The 21410-nt window shown below is 44.3% G+C and overlaps 1 protein-coding gene across 2 annotated transcripts; it reads right to left on the bottom strand.

The window, feature by feature from the left end:
* Positions 1–7770: 7770 nt before the first annotated feature.
* LOC118398273 (PR domain zinc finger protein 1-like) lies at positions 7771–20966 on the bottom strand. Of its 2 annotated transcripts, XM_035793455.2 has the most exons (7): positions 20815–20966; positions 19758–20065; positions 15510–15629; positions 13303–13546; positions 10562–11427; positions 10327–10455; positions 7771–9767 (listed from the first exon to the last, which is right to left on the bottom strand). In XM_035793455.2, the coding sequence occupies exons 2-7, from the start codon at positions 20022–20024 to the stop codon at positions 9195–9197; spliced, it is 2199 nt and encodes a 732-aa protein (XP_035649348.1). In that variant the 5' UTR covers positions 20025–20065; positions 20815–20966; the 3' UTR covers positions 7771–9194. The 2 variants fall into 2 exon arrangements, with proteins under 2 accessions (XP_035649348.1, XP_035649347.1); XM_035793454.1 differs by lacking the exons at positions 15510–15629; positions 19758–20065; positions 20815–20966 and adding an exon at positions 13777–13936.
* Positions 20967–21410: the final 444 nt, after the last annotated feature.

Here is a 21410-nt window from a genome sequence, read left to right as displayed (position 1 = left end):
GGTCTGGACCAATGAAGTGGTGACGCAGGGTATTAAACACAAATGACCTCTAAGTCCCTCGGCATAATCGCAAAACTTTTAGAGGAGCAACCACTGTAGGGTACTGTATCTGAGAGCCTTCATCACTCATCCGGTTTATCACTGTCTGCTCTGCACCCTGCCCTGCCTATGTTGTCAGAGACAGTGTGTAATGGAAAGACAAACAGCCCAGGACAGTGACGAATGGACCAGGGTTGGACACCAAGATAAAACTGTCACGAACCGGCTCGAAGTTCATAACAAAAAGGGAGACGACATGGAGATAAGGAATAACAAAATATATGTATTAACTGAAGTAAACTAAATACAATTAACAATGGTGTGTGTAGTCAGTAATTAGTAGTGTAAGTGAGCATTTGCCTTCATAAATGTGATAATGAAGAGTGTTGAAAGGTGCCAAAGCAAACAAACAAAAATGCCACACCCAAAATGTATCAGTGTCTGCATGGAGTGAGTCTCCTCAATAATTGGGGAAGAGGTGTATTTATCCCTGGACACACCCGAGCCCACGTGTGTCCCATTTTACTGATGACCCTCCCGGCTCTGCCCACCGACGTCCTATTAAGGAAAACAAGAGCAAAGAGAAAGAATTCGGCAGACAGAGTGGGAGGGTCATCACAAAACATATTTGTGTTTCATTTTTAATCAGAGGTCCATATTATTAGTATTTTTTATTATAGTTTTGGCATTTTCTATGCCTTATTGGATAGAGTTTTTGCAAATAATTGTCAGTATGTGATCAAGAGGCAGCAGTTTAGACTGCTAGACAACCCTAGGCCATAGTCTTAATACATATTTTCAATTGAAGGACAGATTTTGTAGTATAATGTAAGCTTATGTTTCTGTGCAGGTAGCCTAATCCATATGTACTGTATACACTACCATCAATTGGTGTTTGTGAAGGGACATTATGCCTGTAACAAATTCTATTTATTGTCAGTTAGGCTTAGGTAGAAGTAGGGAAACAGATCTTGAATCAGTTGTTAAATAAAAACAATTAAAGTCAAAAGTAATCCCATTGGACTGAGAGCTTGTGGGGCCAGTCATGTGACGTCTTGGATCAACCAGTTCTTTGTGATAAGAATCTAGCAGTTATGTAAAAGAGAAAGTAAAGAAAGCTCCCAGTTTACCTTCATGTTGTTCTTTTGAAGATAACATACCACAAAGTGTAAGAAGGCACTTTTTTTTCTCTTCCAGCGAAGCCCTGGATCTTTCCTTGTTCCAGGTGAAAAAGCCACACCTTCACAGAATGTTTTTCTATTTTGCTTCTACTGTATTATATTATACGTGTTTGCTCTCAGAGGCCAAGGCAAACAGGACAGGCTCTTCAGTGAAATGTGATGACATCATGTGGAAACTAAAGCCCTCCTGATAAGAAGCTAGTTGTTACCTCAATTACAATATATAGTAGAGCTAGTGGTGTCAACCTAATGACTATTATTCTATAAATCCATCAACAGTAAGATGTAAGGAGCCATGGATTGCCCTCTTTCTAAAATGGAAGTCAGTTGGCATACAACACACGCACACACACACACACACACACACACACACACACACACACACACACACACACACACACACACACACACACACACACACACACACACACACACACACACACACACACACACACACACACACACACACACACACACACACACACACACACACACACACACACACACAATATAGAGGCCTATGGTTGATGTCGTTGATGCCACACCCTGGCAACTACAGGAGACCATCTCTATCAGGTTAAGTGTTCAAACCGTCACACACACACACACACACACACACACACACACACACACACACACACACACACACACACACACACACACACACACACACACACACACACACACACACACACACACTGTTAATTTTGGGTTTCCAATTATTTTGTGCCCAATATAAATTAATGGTAAATCATGTATTGTGTCATTTTAAATAAGAATAGAGTATGTTTTTAAACACATTCACGTTGATGCTACCGTGATTACGAATAATCATGAATAATGATGAGTGAGAACGTTACAGAGGGTCAAAGATCATGCCCCCAAGAGATGCTAACTTCTCACCCTTGCTAATCTCCCCTCTTATTGCCATGTCTTGAGGTTAGGATTTTTGACCCTCTGTAACCTTTTCACTTGTCATTACTCACGATTCATTCAGGATTATCCATAATCATGGAAGTATCCACATTAATGTAGAAGTGTTTAGAAACATATTATATTCTTATTTACAATAAAAGTGAGTCCAAAATGACACAATACATGATTTCCATTCATTTCTATTGATTGGGCCTATGCCCACCCTGGCCGACCCATGGCTGCGCCCCTGCCCAGTCATGTGAAATCCATAGATTAGGGCCTAAATAAATTGATTTCAATGGACTGATTTCCTTTTATGAACTGTAACTCAGTAAAATCATTGAAATTGTTGCATGGTGGGTTTATATTTATGTTCAGTGTACATATAGAGGGAAAACTGCGAGTTGTGGATGTTTGTTTTCATTGTGCAAAGATAGGCCTAAAACGTCACTCAAATTAGCCAACGCGACTTTTCCTCTGCTACTCCAAAACAAGACCTCAAAAATTGTCGTACATTATGTCCCATGCCATCTGTTGTCGACTTTAGACTTAGTCACAGTAATTTAATGTAACCGCAAATAAATTGATGAAAAATAGGCTTTGTCAGCTTTCCTTGTTGTGTCAATAAGGGGATTCAATTTAATCTGGCCCGAGTGCCCGAGTAGGTGTGTTTTGCACCAGGTGAAAGTTAATTGCATTCGTTTTGGAACCTGGCTGCCTCCCGGGCGTTAGCCAGGTGCCCTGTTCAAAGCCTACAGCAAAGTCAGTTATCTTCAGTTCGGAAAGTCGGAGAGTTTCTGACTTGGAATTCCAAGTTGGATGACCGTCCAAAACAGTTTTTTCTGACTGAACTTTGATACACATTGAGAGAAAATCAATTTCACTGCATGTCATTATTGTTTGATAGTATTTATGGAACAAATTTACTACAGGATTTTTCTATTTATAATAGAAGAGTATCATATCACTTTATCTTGCCTTTGAAGTTCACCAAAAGCAATTGTTGAGTTTAGTTGCAGGTAGAATTTTTTATTTTTTTGCTAAATAACTTAGAATAACCCATTTTCCCCCAGAATAACGTATGATAATGAACAGAACACGAGATAAACACCAGCACAGTCTGGTATCACTTTCCCAGATCAGTTGAATATGGATGCAGCTCTATGATATCCGCAGAATGATGCGGGGGTAGGGTGCACGTCACACACAGCATATACATGAATAAGCACCCTCTGTCTGTACCTTTAAACCAATATAGATTACTGTATCTGAGAGCCTTCATCACTCATCCAGTTTATCACTGTCCGCTCTGCACCCTGCCCTACTTATATTGTCAGAGACGGTGTGTAATGGAAAGACAAACAGCCCAGGACAGTGACAAATGGTCCAGGGTTGGACACCCAAGATAAAACTTATCTGTGTTTCATTTTTTTAATCAAAGGTCCATGTTATAATTTTTTTAAAGTTAGTTTTTGGATTTTGTAGGGGGGGGGGATACCTAGTCAGTTTTACAATTGAATGCTTTCAACTGAAGTGTGTCTTCTGCATTTAAACCAACCCCTCTGAATCAGAGAGGTACAAAGGGCTGCTTTAGTCGACATCTCCGTCTTCGGCGCCCGGGGACCTTGATAGAGTCTTTACCAAAAATTGTCAGTATGTGATCAAGAGGCAGCAGTTTAGGCTTCTAGACAACCCTATGCCATAGTCTTAATACATATTCTCAATTGAAGGACAGAGTTTGTAGTATAATGTAAGCTTATGTTTCTGTGCAGGTAGCCTAATCCATATGTACTGTATACACTACCATCAATTGGTGTTTGTGAAGGGACATTATGCCTGTAACAAATTATATTTATTGTCAGTTAGGCTTAGGTAGAAGGAGGGAAACAGATCTTGAATCAGTTGTTAAATAAAAACAATTAAAGTCAAAAGTAATCCCATTGGACTGAGAGCTTGTGGGGCCAGTCATGTGACATATTGGATCAACCAGTTCTTTGTGATAAGAATCTAGCAGTTATGTAAAAGAGAAAGTAAAGAAAGCTCCCAGTTTACCTTCATGTTGTTCTTTTGAAGATAACATACCACAAAGTGTAAGAAGGCACTTTTTTTTCTCTTCCAGCGAAGCCCTGGATCTTTCCTTGTTCCAGGTAAAAACGCCACACCTTCACAGAATGTTTTTCTATTTTGCTTCTACTGTATTGTATTATCCATGTTTGCTCTCAGAGGCCAAGGCAAACAGGACAGGCTCTTCAGTGAAATGAAGCCCCCCTGATAACAAGATACAGTTGTTGTTACCTCAATTACAATATATAGTAGGGCTAGTGGTGTCAACCTAATGACTGTTATTCTATAAATCCATCAACAGTAAGAAGTATGTAAGGAGACATGGATTGCCCTTTATCTAAAACAGAAGTCGGTTGGCATACAGCACACACACACACACACACACACACACACACACACACACACACACACACACACACACACACACACACACACACACACACACACACACACACACACACACACACACACACACACACACACACACACACACACCATAACCAGAATTCTTTGAAAGTGGAGGACCAGTTGTGCTTTTACTTCCTCAGTTCCATGCAAATAGGCACAACGAGTTCTGAGTGATGGGTTTTATGGTGTGTGAAGCAATGGTGTGCAATACACTGTCTGTGATGACTACTTAAAGCTTGTGACTCTACAAACTTATTGGATGCATTTTCAGTTCAGTTGGGTTGTTTCTGATTATTTTGTGCCCAATAAATATCAGTACCCCTACTTAAAAGTTAAAAAAAAAAACATATTTTGGGGGAAAATATATTACTTGTTAAACTAAATCTCTTTCTCTGAGCAATTGTGACGGTATAAGAAAATGTCATTTCCAAATGTTTTGCTCAGTATTTGAATGATTTATTTTATACGGTCATTATTGCTCATCTTTATCAAGGGTGTCGTGTGTTAATCTGGTTGAATGACCTGTTAAATCCCCCTCCAATACATAGTCACCACAAAGACACCCATCAATCAAAAACAATCATGTGAGAAAACACCTTTTGCATGTTCACCGTCCATGGCGTGTCAGAGTAAATGTTTGGTTTTGCTAGACTGGCTATGAATATTTTGTGATATCTAACTGACAGGTTTCTGATTAACCATGGCCGCTTCGCCATGGTTAGTCTTGGGCAATTCCATGCCAGCATGGCTCAAAAATATTTTGCGTGTCTAAGATTGTTCTGGCAATTCTCACATAGAAACCTCATTGGTAGAAAGCATGTTTGATATGATTTTTACATTTGCAACACAAACCATTTTTGAGAAAATGATGTCAACTAACGTGAATTCAACAAAGACGTTTACCTTGTAATTGGATTTAAGTGAAATGTTTTTTGGATTTTTTTTTTCTATTAAAAGGAGACTGGTGCCACTTTAATGTGTTCAATGAAGATGGTCCGGATGGCATTTCATTGAAATTGTGACATTGTGGTCCCACCCCTTCCCAGCTACAGACTGGAACAAGGGTAGGTGTAGAAGAAATTCTAAGTAATCGGGAGTAATCAGGAAGTTGGCCCTCATAACTTCCCCCTCTCCACAATAACTGCTCCATCCCTTTCTTCGCCAGGACGTGTTTAATTTGTCACTGGTATTCCGAAAACAGACTGACCGACTGGTTTACTTGACAACTGCTGAACAGGCAGGCTGAAATAAGAAACAGAAGTTTATGCATAGCTGGATACTGAACAATGTGGGAAAAGCCTTTGCGCAAAGAATTTCAAGAAGTTATCAAAGAACCCTAACGTAGTGAAACAATTAAAAAGCCTTTATTCTCTACGGCTTATACTGGCAAGAATATACATTTACTGACTAATTCTGAAGCTTACTGACTGGCTAAATGGTCACATATTGTATGTAACTGGTTAGTTAACAGGCATGCTAACCAATTTACTGTCTAACTATTGTCATCTCTGCTCGACAACGTGCCAAAACTATGGCTCTTAATCCGGTTTGAGGTGTTTTTGTTCTGGTCAGAGGTGTGCAGTGGGGTTCTCCCTTGATGCGCACAGACTCTGAAAGCAAAGATCACGAGAGGAAACACAAACGCTCTGAGGAGAGAGAGAGAGTGAGATCACTTGTGTAAACACCCTGAAAGGAGAGGAGAGACCACCTGAGAAAGAATGGGAGTAGTGGCCCAGCTTACTGTAACTATGCTGTTGACTGGAAGTGTGGTTTAATGTCGGGGGAGGTCCATCAGCCGATTGTTTCACCTTCATCAGGTGTGCCAGTACTCAGTCAGTCATCAACACATGGAGCCAATTCTTGTAAATCGATGTCATTTCTAAGAATGTATTTGTGGAAAACAGCAGCGTGGTCTTTAATCAGCATTTCAAGCTACGTTCTCTCATAATGTAATTATAGAAATCATATTGAATTCAATTAATCAAATCCAATTTTATTTTCACATGCTTGTAGACCTTACAGTGAAATGCTTACTTACAAGCCTTTATCCAACAATGCAGTTTTAAAAAAAAATAAAAAAATTAATTGTTTTCAATAAAAGTAATAAGTAATTAAAGAGCAGCAGTAAAATAACAATAGCGAGGCTATATACAGGGCGGTACCGGTACAGAGTCAATGTGCGGGGGCACCGGTTAGTCGAGGTAATTGAGGTAATATGTACATGTAGGTAGAGTTATTAAAGTGACTATGCATAGCTAATAACAGAGAGTAGCAGCAGCGTAAGAGTGGGGGATTCAAATAGTCTGGGTAGCCATTTGATTAGATGTTCAGGATTCTTATGACTTGGGGGTAGAAGCTTTTAGAAGCCTCTTGGACCTAGACTTGGCACTCCGGTACTGCTTGCTGTGCAGTAGTAGAGAGAACAGTCTATGACTGGTGTTGCTTGAGTCTTTTTAGGGCTTTCCTCTGACACCGCCTGGTATAGAGGTCCTGGATGGCAGGAAGCTTGGCCCCAGTGATGTACTGGGCCGTACGCACTACCCTCTATAGTGCCTTGCAGTCGGAGGCCGAGCAGTTGCCATACCAGGCAGTGATGCTACCAGGCAGTGATGCTACCAGGCAGTGATGCTACCCGTCAGGATGCTCTCGATGGTGCAGCTGTAGAACCTTTTGAGGATCTGAGGACCCATGCCAAATCTTTTCAGTCTCCTGAGGGGGAACAGGTTTTTTCGTAGCCTCTTCACGACTGTCTTGATTATATATTATATGTGTACGCTGAAAGGTGGTAGCAATAGTTTCACAGATTTTCAAGAGAGCTGAATATCCACAAAGGTGACATCTTCTCAGAAGACATAATCCGCATTCAATGTTATTAGCACAATCATTCAATCATTATTAGCACATTAGGTTTAGTCTGATGGTAAGTGATGCTGATTCTAGTGAACATCAGTGCATACTCTCAGTTCCTCTATTTTCTAAGAAAGTGAACTCAAGAGTTTTGAGTGGGCTGTTGTATGGGACTTTCTAGAGTTTGGTTATGAGTAAGAGAGGGCGAGAGTATGTGGGGGATTTGTGAGGGGGTGTCTGTGTGTGCGTTCATGTGAATGTGCAAATACAAGCATGTTGGATTTTTGAAGCGAGAAAATAGAAAACTCAAAAGACATCAGTTTGAAAAACAACAATGTTTAATGTGCTACATTTATTTGCAAAAGTATCATGAAAATAATCTCTGACATAAAGTATCCACATATGATAACCTTGGTCCAAAAATAAGCTACATAGACAAAACTACAAACGTGTATATAAAAACAATTATAATTCACACAGTATTAATGTTAGAACAGTTCCACCATTTTGGTTCTAGGTAACAGAAACCTTGGTGCGCATGGATTTATTTCTGGCTTTTTCCAGTGAGAGCGAAAACGTACAGCTCTCGTATGAGGTACCTTTGTCAATAGTTTTGGTAAAATAACAAGAGCCGAGAGCCATTCACCTGAGTATATATATATACAGTGGTACTGGGAGCAGACTGAGTAAAGGGGAAAGTGCAGTACAGACGACATCGGGTTCATTCTCACATACTGTATGGTTCATGCTCTGATTCGGATGACAATCGCATCTACAGTACCACCAGTATAGAGGACGAATTAAATAAAGCATATATCGACAGTGGGTAGATAACAACTGAATCAAAGAGAAAGAGCTAGAAACACAATGGTATTTCAGGATATATTCAAACAAATTCAAATACAAGTACACTGTCTTAATGTTTTAACATTCAAAAAGACACACAGAAAGAAGAAACAAAGGTTTTTTCTTTTTATTGCTAATTTCGGTGCAGAAGTATGTACCTCCAATACATCACTAAATGACTCACAGGAAGTCCTGAGAAGCTATTTGAATTGAACCGGAACATTATAACATTCTGACTACTTTTAGTTTGCTTTCCCCTCTTGTTACATTACATTAGAATACAGTATTTCAGTTTGAAAAAGTTATGCTACATAAGTTAGACCTGTTTATCCTCATATTTTATTTGATTCTTGTTGTTTTTTTGGCAAACGCAAATGCATACACATAGTTTCAAGATCCCTGATCTACCCCTTTTTTTAGCAAAAATAAATAAATATACAGAAAGATTGTCCGGTAATTAAACATTAGATATCGTAGTAATAGTCTGTGGCATTGGTCCAACGGTTTTCCCAGGAGTAAGCCTCCTTGGAAGTGTCAAGACGTAACATTACGTTAACAAGAAAAATAATCACTCAACTGAACAAATATAGCTGACAAACTCTCTCACACATTCCATGTAAATTACACCTGTGGACCTGAGTGAAACTTCACGGCGAATAAGAAAACACCCTTAGTTAGGGTGGAAGTGCAATCACTGAACACACTGGCCATGTCTTTGAATAGTCTTTGTTTTGGTGCTTCTCTCTTATTGGCTTTCCATAGTCTCTTTTCCCCTCGAGGAAATACTTATTTTTCCGTGACGACTTAATCGATTGTGCTCTGGCTTTACAGGAGGTAGACCCTTAAAATGTTTCTTGTTCCTTACCCCTCCCCAAAAGAGTAATTCTACTTCGCCTACTGCCCTTGCGTCTTCACCATTGGCCGGTTGTAGAGGCGTACCACACTAGCCCTCTCCTGATAGGCTGAAGTAGAAGTGTGCGATGACGTCGTGGGAGGAGCTGGGGCATTAATGGCCGCCGTGAAGGCCTTGAGCAGCAGGGTAGCTTCACTCTGGTCCTCCTTGCCCTCTCGCCCTTCCAAGCTCCGGGCTACCCAGCGCTCCACTGCAGCTTCCAAATGGGCTGGTCCTGCCCCTTCAGGCAGCGTGTCCGCCTCGGGGCTGATGTCGAAGCGCTCGACCAGCTCGCGGATGTGGGTGTGGGCATGTGAGCTGGCGTGGGCCTGGGCAGAGGCGGGGCAGCAGCTGCGCTGGTGGATGCGCAGCGAGAAGCGGTGGACGAAGGCGTGGGCGCAGAGAGGGCAGCAGTGGGGGCGGTCGCGGGCGATGTGCAGGCGTCGGTGGAGCTTGAGGTGGATGTACTGGGTGAACTTGGTGCTGCACAGCTTGCACTGGTAGGGCTTCTCACCCGAGTGGAGCCGCAGGTGGGTCCTAAGGTTGCTGGTGCTGCTGAAGCGCTTGTGACACACCTATATGAATAGGAACAGATGGATAGGAAAGTTCAGGTTAGGATGATGTTTTGATAGTGATATCATTAGAACAACTGGGTGAAACCAGGCTCCTGGGTTTCTGTGGTTGCGTGCTAGCAGGGTATGGCCCGACACTGTTAGAAAAAAAGGTGCTAGAAACCCATAGGAGAACCCTTTGAACAACCCTTTTTGGTTCCAGGTAGAACCCTATTGGGTTCCATGTAGAAACCTTTCCCCAGAGAGTTCTACATGGAACCCAAAAGAGTTCAGCCTGGAACGAAAAAGTGTTGTTCAAAGAGTTCTCATACGGGGACAGCCGAAGAACCCTTTTTTTCTATAAGTGTAGACTGCTTGTTTCGAGTTGGAGATCACTGAACCCTACCATGAATAATCAACACAGGACTGAGGTCATGATCACACCCACATAGTTATAAAAGAGTGTTCAACAAAAGCCCAGGGATTCCTTACAATCACAAGGGCAGGGCAGGGTGAAATTCATACTGGCACGCAGGGGTGTGTGTGTGTGTGTGTTTTAGAGCTGATCAAAACACAAACATACCGTGCACTCGTGTGGTTTCTCTCCAGTGTGGACCAGGTGATGCTTCTGCAGGTGGGCTAGCTGGGTGAAGCTCTTCAGACAGAGGTGACACTGGAAGGGCTTCTCTCCACTGTGTACTCTCAGATGCACCTAAAAGAAAAAAATGCCTCGGTGAGATAGGAACCCACAATGAGACAGGAATAGATTGGGCCACCAGAGAAACCAAAAGTACCACCTATGTCTATAAGAGCCTCACCTTGAGGTTGGACAGCTGTCCGAAAGTCTTGATGCAGACGTTGCATTCGTACTTGATCTTGCCGTTCTGTTTCTTCAGGGGGTAGGGGAGGGATTTGTAGCCAGGAGCAGGTGGCGAGGGGCTGCTCTTTGGCATGGCCAGGCTGAGGTTCATGGCCTCCTCACAGCCACAGGGTGACGGCAGGGGTGTCTGGTGCTCCTGCTTGGGAAGGGGAGAGAGCTCTGGGGTGGCTGGGGCCCCACAAGGAGGTGACATATTTGGGGTCCTCTCCTTCAGCCCTCCCTGAGTCTCTCTGGGGTAGGGCAGAGACACTGGGAGCAGACCAGGCTGGTGGGTCATGGAGGGGTGTGGAAGTCCATCGCTACTCGGGTAGCTGCTGTACCGCAGAGGGTCTCTGGAGGGGAGCATCCCAGGGAAGGGTGGGGGGTACTGGGGGAGGAGGAGGTGGGGGTAGTGGGGGCTGCTGTATGGGGGGAGAAGCTGGTAGGGGGGTTGAAGGGGTCTGGAGGGATGGTAGAGGGGGTAGGAGGACACTAGGCCCTCTCTGTGGCTGTAGAGCCCGTGGAGGTGAAGGTCGCGGGTCGGGGAGGGGGCTGTAGGGTGGCACTCTGGGAAGCCGTAGACATGAGATCCCAGATTGGGCTCTCGCTGGTCGGGTTGAGGAGAGGGGATGGGTCCCTGGTGGTCCTGGGTCACCTTCTCATTCTCTATCTTCTGGCTGAAGTCCATGATTTGGTCGTCTGGCGTGTCGGGCGGTGTGTCTCTTTCCAGCACCTCCACGTCAATTCTCTCCTCCCCTTCATCCTCTCTCTCGTCTTTCATCTCCTCCTTCTCTTCGGATTCTCTGACATCTCCGATAATGTGTTCTATAGAAGAAGAAAAACCCCAAGGTCAGACATAGTGGTTGGGTTTGAGTGTGTATGAAATACACTGTAAAAACAACGGTCAACCTTGCCAATCCACACAATAATACAACTTCCGTCCGTCCTTTGTGTCGACCTAATGAGCAATTTATTCACTTATCACTCTGCAATAGGACAGTATTGATGGACAAATGACAAAGTTCACAGTCTTAACGAAGTGAGAAGTGACTGTAGTGACGCACCACACTCGCACTCGGGCTCTCACATCCTCCCTAGCGCTCCCTCTTATGGTAAATGACGATGACGGTTTCAGTTTTTAGATGAAACTTCAAAAGAGTTCATGGTTTCTGTCTGGCAACTATGATAGCAATGTTTTCATTTTGATGTGTGGGTGTATGTGGGTATGTGTCATGGAGGATTTGTAGTAAAACAAAACGCTTTAATTTTTTTTTGGGGGGGGCGTTTCTGTCGCAAGGTTTCAATTAACGCTCAAGCGTCTTTCTCAGGACCGCAGGAAGAAATGCATTTGCCATTTAGTTCGCTTGTTTTAAGTCCTACTTATGTTTTATGTGAATAGCTGTGTGGCTTTTAACTAACTCATTACTCGCTGTTTAACAGAAATTGCCTTACAACCAGGATTAAAGGGAACGTGAACCCACTGCAGGATACAATAGTGCATTAAACCGTGCATTAGTGATCATACAAAGCTTAGGCGTGAACTTTCAACTGTCACCCTTTAATTAGGCAAATAAATTGATCAATTTAAACCAAATGTGTTTGGATAGACTATTTAAGCTACTTTTATCCTTTATTGTTTTGTGTGAATTTTTAGAGGCCTAGCCTAATTACTACAGTCTTCATCAGGGTTGTCCCCAAGTGTGTGGAGTACACAGTAAAAAGGACTGTGTCAAAGCAGTTGGCATTGTAGCCTAGTCAACATTAGTCAACAGGTTGAATGACTGTGTGATGTAATTATAGTTTAAGAGGGCATGTCTCCTTACAGAGTTTCTGGCAACAAAACTAGTTGTCATATAATGAGTGGACAACTTGCCATACCTGAATGTACAGCTGACAATGACTCATGGATTTTACTTGACCAGGCATTGTTGAGAGGACTTTTCCACTCCTTTTGAGATGTTTCCTATGTTGTGTAAGTACGAGTGAGTGTGTTTGTGTGTGTGGGTGAGCCGTCTCCTACATTGAGGCAGGTGTAGCCGTGTATTGTGTTTTGTCAGTAAGTCTCTCACCCAACCATGACTCGGGACATATCCCAGAACAATGCCATCCAGCTCCGAAAAGGGGACAAGGAAGGAAACGGTTTCCGTCACACTCAGTCTCATTGTTTACCATCTAATGAACTCAGATCTTATCAACATGAGGGGGAAAAATACTCCTCTTGAAGACAATAATCATGAAAGTCTGTGATCGGACAAAAGAATGGCTCAACTTTGTGTCATCTTATCGAGCAGACACACACACACACACACACACACAGAGATTTAAACCCCCTTTTAAAAAAAAATCTGATATAGGTATGAAAAGAGAACTGTCTCGCTGTTCATCATCGTTTCCACCTAGAGACAAACATACACACCTGACTGTCTTTCCCTACATTACCCTCTCACTCACTAACAGTTTTTCATTGAGTGTCATAACATAGAACAGGGCTTTATTTGTAGAGCCACAGAAAAGAGAGAGCTAGAGAGTAGATGGAAAAGCAATTCAAGGAGAGAGAAAGATGAGTGCAGAGGAGAGAAGAGTAGAGGACGGGAAAGACGAGGGGAGAGGGTAGAGGAGAAGGACACAAGGAGAGGAGTTGAGGAGAGTGAACAGATGAGAGTAGGGCAAAAAACAACACAAATCAAAGATGGCACTCACTTTGTTTGAGCTCCTCACCCGGTTGGCTGCACAGTCTCTGGGCGAAATCTTGGCTGTACCACACCAGCAACTCCTGCCTGGGCTCCACGGGCCGGCTGGTGTAGAAGTAGACGTCACGGCCATTCTGGCACGCCACCAGGTTCTGTTCGGACAGCGAGTGCGCTGGGTTGACGTAGCGCATCCAGTTGCTGCGCTGCAAGTCATATCCATCGATGAAGTGGTATAGCTGCCTGCCGTTATAGATCTGGGAGGGGAAAAGAGGGGAGAGTGAAATAACAATACAATGCAACAATAGAACACGCGCCCACACTTGTATTTAAAACATAGTGTAACACCAGTTCGTACACAACTTTGTAACTGATTGACCTCTACTGTATTGTTACATTCACTCATGACTGAAACGGTCACTGTAGCAGTGGAGCTGCTGAGCTGACAAAACATGGTCACAGTATGTCGATAGAAAGTGTAGTTCACCTCTGCCATGTACAGAACAGTCTCCTATGTCCTCTTCTAATGACCTGGTTCTTGTTCCACCTGGGTTGTTTCTTGAGTGTGTGTCCCCGCGCACTGTGTGTGGGTTCCTGAACTACTGTCACTGTCTGGTGTGAAATCAACGCTGTCACTACTTTTATCAGCTGCTAGTTAGACTGACGGAGAGGGGGCAGGGCAAAGACTTTGAACGCATGCCCAGACAGACAGACAGACAGACAGACAGACTTATTTTTTCTCTCTCTCTTTCTCTTTCTTTCTCTCACACTCTGGTTGGGGGGTTCTCTCAACATGCCCAGACTTGAATGGCTGCTTCCCACCAGGAGATACAGCATATCACAATAATGTCAACCATAGGAATTTCCATTACATTTCCTCACGTGCCATGTTGTCAATCACTTCTATATAGAGTGCCCTGTAATTGTTTTTACTGGCATCTCTTAATTAAGGAAATGTACGAGGGGTTGTGTTGGCAGACCCAAACACACACAAATAGATGGTGGCACGTGCTCACAGGCACACACACTCCCACACGTCACACACCTCCACACCTGTCCCGTGAGAGAGTGTTGACATACTCTCCAGGCGAGTCAGACTTTCACCAATTTGCAGTAGTAGGACAGGACGGATCGGGTTTACAGGAAATGCCAGAAGGAAGGTGAAAACGTAGGACAGAAAGCCCTAACAGGGAAAAACAACTCAGAGAAAACTCCTGAATTAGGCAAGTGACCGCCGGGAGACAGAGAGAGGACGAGGGTGTGTGGGAATGAGAAGGAAGTGTGTATGAGAGAGAGAGAGAGAGAGAGAGAGAGAGAGAGAGAGAGAGAGAGAGAGAGAGAGAGAGAGAGAGAGAGAGAGAGAGAGAGAGAGAGAGAGAGAGAGAGAGAGGGGAACACTAACAATCACTTCCTATATGTCATACTTGTTGAATGGGTTGAATGGGACTTGAGCGCTGGGAAGGATGCAATTGTTGCGTGCGTGTAAAGATACACAACTTCCCCAAAAATCTGTCCAAAACCCCTGAGTACCTCTGGGCTTCTGAGCAATGCATTTTTGTTTCCTTTTAGATGGGAAGTGACTGACTTGGTGTGAAACTGTTTTACCACTTGTGCTTCTTTTTCCAAGAATAATTGGAGAAGAATAACTAGGACGAATTGTGGGTCGAATCTCTTTTCCCCGTCTCTTTTGAGAAGCAGTTCCAATATCTGCTTGTTAGGTAAGGTATTGAGAGTTCTCCCCTAGAACCCACTGTATAATTTCATTCACCTGTTTTCATGGCTGTACTTACCAACCAGCTCTCGCATTCTCACCTCAGAATTAGACGTTCAAACGTCAAATTTCGAAGTTGTTCCAAAGTCAAATTTGTGTGTAAAGGCGTTAAGTTCAGGCATTAACTCAGCATTTTTAAGTTTGGGGTTAAGTTCAGGAATTGACTACAAATTGTGAAGGCATTAACTCAGAATTGTTAAGGTAAGGGCTAGGGGCTGGGATAGGCTTAAAACAAAAAATATCACTGGATAAGCACTTGCAACCATTGGAATCAGAGGCAGATGCTTACGCCCATCCACCATCCCTGTCCACAATGCCCTAGCAAAACCCACATCTACTTGAGGGTAACGGCGCTCACTTGTTGCCCATAGTGGCCGGTTTCCACATCATCTCCCGACAGCTTGATGTCAAACCGTGTGTGTGTGTGAACGGTTATTCCGCCAACTTACCCTCCAGAAGTATTTCCTGTTGGCCTGTTTGGGGACGTTGTATTTGGTGTAGATGTCACCCTGCAGAGGTCCAAACCGAGTCCCCTGAGGAATGTACTCTTTGCTGAACACGCCTGTCACCTAAACACAAGACAATACATCATCAAACAGTTAGCCTAACAGAACCGGATTTCAAGACGACACAAACCGATCTGGGACCCATGCTATCAAACATTAGTCAGTCAAACAGTGCCAGTTCCTTAAGACAGCCTTGACCATAGAAATAGAGTTAGAAGCATGAGGGTGCTGTCAATTTGCTGTGGCCTGAGGAACTTTTTCTGTTCTACCAATTTGTATTTCTATGGCCTTGACATGTTGACCCAGACAGGAGCTTTGATCTTCTCTCCAGAGCTCCAAGGTGACTCGCTTTCTTCCTCTTGTCTAATGAGTTAAATGAATGAAGGGAATTGCACTTTCTCTGACCTGCTTCTCTCACCTGCTGACTGTCCTCATAAACGCCATTGACTTAAAGCCAATTTATGCTTGACCCGACAATGTGGTTGGAGGCACAGTATGAATGGTGTGACGCAATTGCGGAGCCTCCGGAGCCATGCAGAGGCCAAATTGAGCTCTGTACCGCATCGCCGTGCACCGAGCAAGTGATTTAACAATGCGGAGGGGTCCGTAATACCTCTGCATTGACAGTATAAACACAAACTCATTTCCACGACAACTTACTTCACAGCAGCTCTGCTCTGCTCAGCAAAGCTCAAGAAGGTATAAATTCCCTGACTTCTGCGGAGGCCGTGTTGCAGTGAACGCTCTACCGTCGCCGCAGACGTTGGATTAAGGGACAGAGTAAATGACCTCACTCAGCTCACCGCTGCCCCCGCTAGTGAGAATGACCACCAGTCTCTGTCGTGCGTGTCTGTCGTGCCTTTTTCTGGTACGTGCTCAATGTCTACACTCTGACGCGGAGTTTACCAGACTCAAGTTACACACTTGTATGACGTAAAGAAAAAGACACATCCACAGTTAACTCAAGAGCTGGGATAAGGAAACGGGGAAATCACTACGGTCGACTGAACTCTCTCCCCTGAGCCTCGATGGCCAGGAATAGCAACCTGACTCATACTTCAATAGGGATTCTTTAGAAAGTACTGGAAGTTTGAACAAGGCACAGGGGGACACCCACGCTTGGCAGGGAGCATCGGTGAGACGCACCCATAGCTCGGGGGGTCTTAAGGGGCTTTGTCTTGAAGATCTGCTGAGTCCTGGCCATGGGGGTGACGGAGGGTGAGACAAGAGTGAGTGAGACAGGGACATTGTGTGGCCTTGTTTTAGCGTGACTAATGACTGAGCTGCGACAGGGCTGCTGATTAACGACCGCTCAGCCGGGTTTATAAGAAGACGAGTAAGAAGGAGGGAGGGGGGAAGGAGCAGAGGAGTATCACTCGCTTCTTGACTGGACCACGCCACCACTCTCCCTCCCACCTTCCCCCCCTAACTGTCCCAGCTCGGAATAGGTCCTCTCGCAGCCAGGAAATACGGCCTGTGACGATGCCTGCCCTGCGCCCCAAAACGAAAGTTAATCGTTGGAGACTAACCTACTTACCCACCTCCTCCCCTCACCCGCTCAGTCACCCTCAGTCCCCCCTTGGCACACTTAGGAGTTACGAAGAGCGTTGGAAGGAGGAGAGAAGGAGGAGTGGAAGGGTGGAGTGACCCCTCTTCTACTCTGACCAGCCAAATCCTTCCATTCATGGTCTTATGTGTGGCCTCAGCTGTTTACTGGAATGGCTTCCCACGAGATGATGGAACATTGCTGCGGGGACTTGCTTCCATTCAGCCACAAGAGCATCAGTGAGGTCGGGCACTGATGTTGGGCGGTTAGGCCTGGCTCGCCGTTGGCGTTCCAATTCAGCACAAAAGTGTTTGATGGGGTTGAGGTCAGGGCTCTGTGCAGGCCAGTCAAGTTCTTCTACACTTATCTCGACAAACCATTTCTGTATGGACCTCACTTTGTGTACAGGGGCATTTTCATGCTGAAACAGGAAAAGGCCTTCCACAAACTGTTCCCACAAAGTTGAAAGCACAGAATTGTCTAGAATGTCATTGTATGCTGTTGCATAAAATATTTCCCTTAACTGGATCTAAGGGGCCTCACCTGAACCATGAAAAACAGCCACAGACCATTATTCCTCCTTCACCAAATATTATAGTTGGCATTCTGCATTGGGGCAGGTAGCGTTCTCCTAGCATCCATCAAACCCCGATTCGTCCGTCGGATGGTGAGGCGTGATTCATCACTCCAGAGAATGCGTTTCCGCTGCTCCAGAGTCTAATGTCGGGTAGCTTTACACCACTCCTGCCAACTCTTGGCATTGCGCATTGTGATCTTTCTGTTAATTACTTGGTGAACAACTGAAAGAATCCCCGAATTCAAAAGTAGTGCTTTTGCATAATCGGCAATCGCCATGACTAAACAATGACTGGTAACAAACAATGGTTGGCAAGGACTAATAAGTACGTGTGAAGTCCCCCATAGGTAGTTCACAGGTTTGATTTTTTAAATTAAATTGGCATGTGTCTGTTTCCTGTTGATTGACACACCCTCTGGCACTGTGACCTTTTTCTGGGAAAAACACACACACACACACACACACACACACACACACACACACACACACACACACACACACACACACACACACACACACACACACACACACACACAAAGGTAAGATTCCAAGACATAAAAATGCCATAGGGTATATGGATTCCCCAAGCAAATGCCAACTACTCAGGGGAGAAATGGACATAATGCCATTATCAGAAAGGGAAACTTCTCTGAGGGTACACGGCCAGCCAGACCAAAAGACTGTGACATGTTTGAAATACTTTTACACGTGTGTTTTAGTGAGACACTCATACAAAAAAAAAGTTGTGCTTAACAAGTGCAAGTAATGTGGCCGTCTTGCATGCAAGTACAGTAGAGTTGAGGGTCACTTTGCCTCTGCTGAAACAGGAAACAACCCGGTGTGAAGGTGACGTCTTGCACTGTGTGTTCAACTTGCTACATCTGGTTTGGCTGATGGTTTGTGTTTGTGAGGGTGGAAGGAGACTAACAAAGTCACAAAAAAAACCCTTACCATGCGTTCATAACCACAGTTTTCACACCTCTCGCAGGCCTAGGCAGAAAAAGCAGCAGAGAGGGGAAGAGAAGAGACGCTCACAGCTAAAGGAGGGACATCTAAGAGTTGCTCGGGTGAAAATACTGAGAGAAGGAGGAAGGAACCGTATGCTCACTTAACCACACGAAAAGTGAAGAAGACTGAGAGTGAGAAAAGTGAGAAGTGTGCGAGAGATGATTACAACCTGTTTTTCCCCCCCAAAAAGGAGAGAGACATCTCTTCTGCCACAATTGTAAGTTCACTTTTCACAAGAGCGCGGTGTACATTTTAGGACACCCTCGGCCTAAAACCTAAAACCTAAAACCTCACACCTCAGATCCCTTCTCTAGTGAGTCATAATAGGGCTATGCCAGTCAGCTGATTCACACTCATAGCCTGGACATATGGTGTAGAATGCTGATTCACCTAAATGGAGGAAAACGAGGGATGGAGAGGGGAGGGGGAAGGAGGGCCAGAGCGGGAACTGTTGATGTGATTTTACAGCTCAGGTTGGATCTCCTGGATGCAGCTGTGCTGGTCCCTGTCCTCTTGTTAAGTAGGTGGATGACTACCACGGGGTCAAGATACCATGAGCCTTATGCCTGTTTGTGGTAGGAAGATCCTGGCAGTGAAGAAACTAAGGTAATTGTGATGCGGTATGGAAAAGACACATAATGACAAGGTATTTGTTTCAGTATTGCAGCGACCTGTTCACGGAAATGTGTGTGTGCGTGTTGACCCAGAGACGTGATTGGAATACTGACCTACAGACTTGGTAACGGTAAAGAGGCTCGGGGTTTTTACCGGCGCACACACGACACATGACCATTGTAACACTGAGCAGAGCAGGAATGGAATGGAGCAACTCTTGCTTGCACCAAACACGAGCCTTGACCACAACTTGTCATTGACCGCGGACTGTCCCAGATTCATTCAGACTTAATCAATAGAGTATGTAAGAAAGACATTGTGCATCACAGTAAACTGTCAATACACAAACATGCGCTTGGCTGTGAACGTGTACTGTATTCCCCTCCTGGTTCTAAATCTGGCACAGAAATGCTGATTTAAAAGTGACTTCTATTAAAGTTCCTACCTCATTCTCTGTGCTATACTCAAAGGTGAGGTTGCGGGGTATGGACGTCATGGCTTTGGGCACACCGAAGCTGGGGTCCGACACCTGGTCAGGGACAATGTAGGTGCAGTTGAGGGCAAAGTCGTCCTCTCGCCACTCGCTCATATCTGGGGCTGTCTCCAGCTTCATCTTAACACTCTTTGTGTTGATTCTCTCTTCCCCGCTGGACTTGGTTTGGGTCGGGGTGCGTCGGTACGGTGTTACTTCGGTGATACTTCGGTTTTTCATGGGGGCCCTCGTCTTTAGATGCTTTGGTTAAAGCTTGAGGTCTGGAAGAAAGGAAAGGGAGAGAAGGGGTGTCATGCTACTTCATCCTGGCATGAATAAAATGGTATGTTTGAATTCACTTAGTGACACTAGTGGAATTCCTTTGCCTTGCTTCTTGTTGTCACTTGTCATTGTCACTTGATGAGCAACACACTGTACTGTGAGAATTGATTGAAAGCGACTTAATCCCACTGCATGATAGGGTGTTGACAATGCTTGTCGTCGTCAATATAATCCACAGAGCAGCAATATATAGCAAAAAAGGCAACAGAACCACTGAATGGCAAAATGATCAGCAATGTAATTCAGCCAAAACATCATCAAGCTCATAAGTTATTGTTCAATACCGGAACTATGAATCAAGTCAACATGCTTAATTTCACCAAAAATCTATGCAGCTTTTCCATTCAACCCAGCAAAAATATTCAACATATTCCAAGCCCCAATATTAATCTGAATATCGCCAAGGATGATCAAAGCCAATCCAAATCCTAGTGTAAACAAGTCAACTCCATTTCTCAACCCCCGTTGTTGACCATGAGCTATTTTCCCAATCCAAACTCAAATCAGACCCAAGAGGTCAAGCCCATTCGGTGCTGTTCATTCACGGTTCATTCATTCAGCATTGACTCGAATAATACAAAAGTTCACAATTACTGTATTTGACATATTGCTTGAACACCTTCCTTCAAAAAAAAATAAAATAATTGATTGTCATAGAGGCACAAAATAGGATGCAGTTGACAATTACTTTTAGACAATCATTATGCTGTGGGAACATCATCTCTTTGGTAAGGTCATCCTTCTCTCCGCCTCTCTTTCTCTTGTCTTCTACTTTTTCCAGTGTCACTCTCGCTTTGTTTTTCCAGGAATTCCTCCCTGTAAGATCCTTCGGGTATCCAGGCTGTGCCCACTTTGTCTCTGCCACCAAAACACCCGAGCCACCGTTGGGCAATGCTTTTTTACCCCATCCTCTCGTCCAATGAGAAGCCGCCGTTGGCCATGTGACAGAGGATTAGTTGGACGTGCGACCAATTGACACATAACTGGTGGCTTTGGACAGTTGCCTGAATGTGACCATGCACACACACACACACACACACACACACACACACACACACACACACACACACACACACACACACACACACACACACACACACACACACACACACACACACACACAAAGGAACACCCCGGGGCCCCACGTAAGACATCTGAATGAATGAAAGAAAGAATAGCAGATGGCTGGCTTGTGGCCACTGACAAACACACTGATTAGACTTTTGCGTAGTTTGACCCTTAACGAGCAATCTGATCTGGTGGAACAACGTCCTCAGCCTACAA

Source organism: Oncorhynchus keta, chromosome 19 (assembly GCF_023373465.1).
Source record: "Oncorhynchus keta strain PuntledgeMale-10-30-2019 chromosome 19, Oket_V2, whole genome shotgun sequence".
In the NCBI taxonomy this organism is placed as follows: domain Eukaryota; kingdom Metazoa; phylum Chordata; class Actinopteri; order Salmoniformes; family Salmonidae; genus Oncorhynchus; species Oncorhynchus keta.
Note: the sequence above shows the minus strand (reverse complement) of the source record. Positions and strands in the feature narration are given on the sequence as shown.

Excerpts from the sequence above, each read along its gene's own strand:
- LOC118398273 (XM_035793455.2), bottom strand. The coding sequence starts at position 20,024 with ATGAAAAACCGAAGTATCACCGAAGTAACACCGTACCGACGCACCCCG. Across the intron at positions 15,630-19,757 it reads AGTATAGCACAGAGAATGAG|GTGACAGGCGTGTTCAGCAA; the intron begins GTAGGAACTTTA and ends TCTTGTGTTTAG. Across the intron at positions 11,428-13,302 it reads GGGTGAGGAGCTCAAACAAA|AACACATTATCGGAGATGTC; the intron begins GTGAGTGCCATC and ends CTTCTTCTATAG.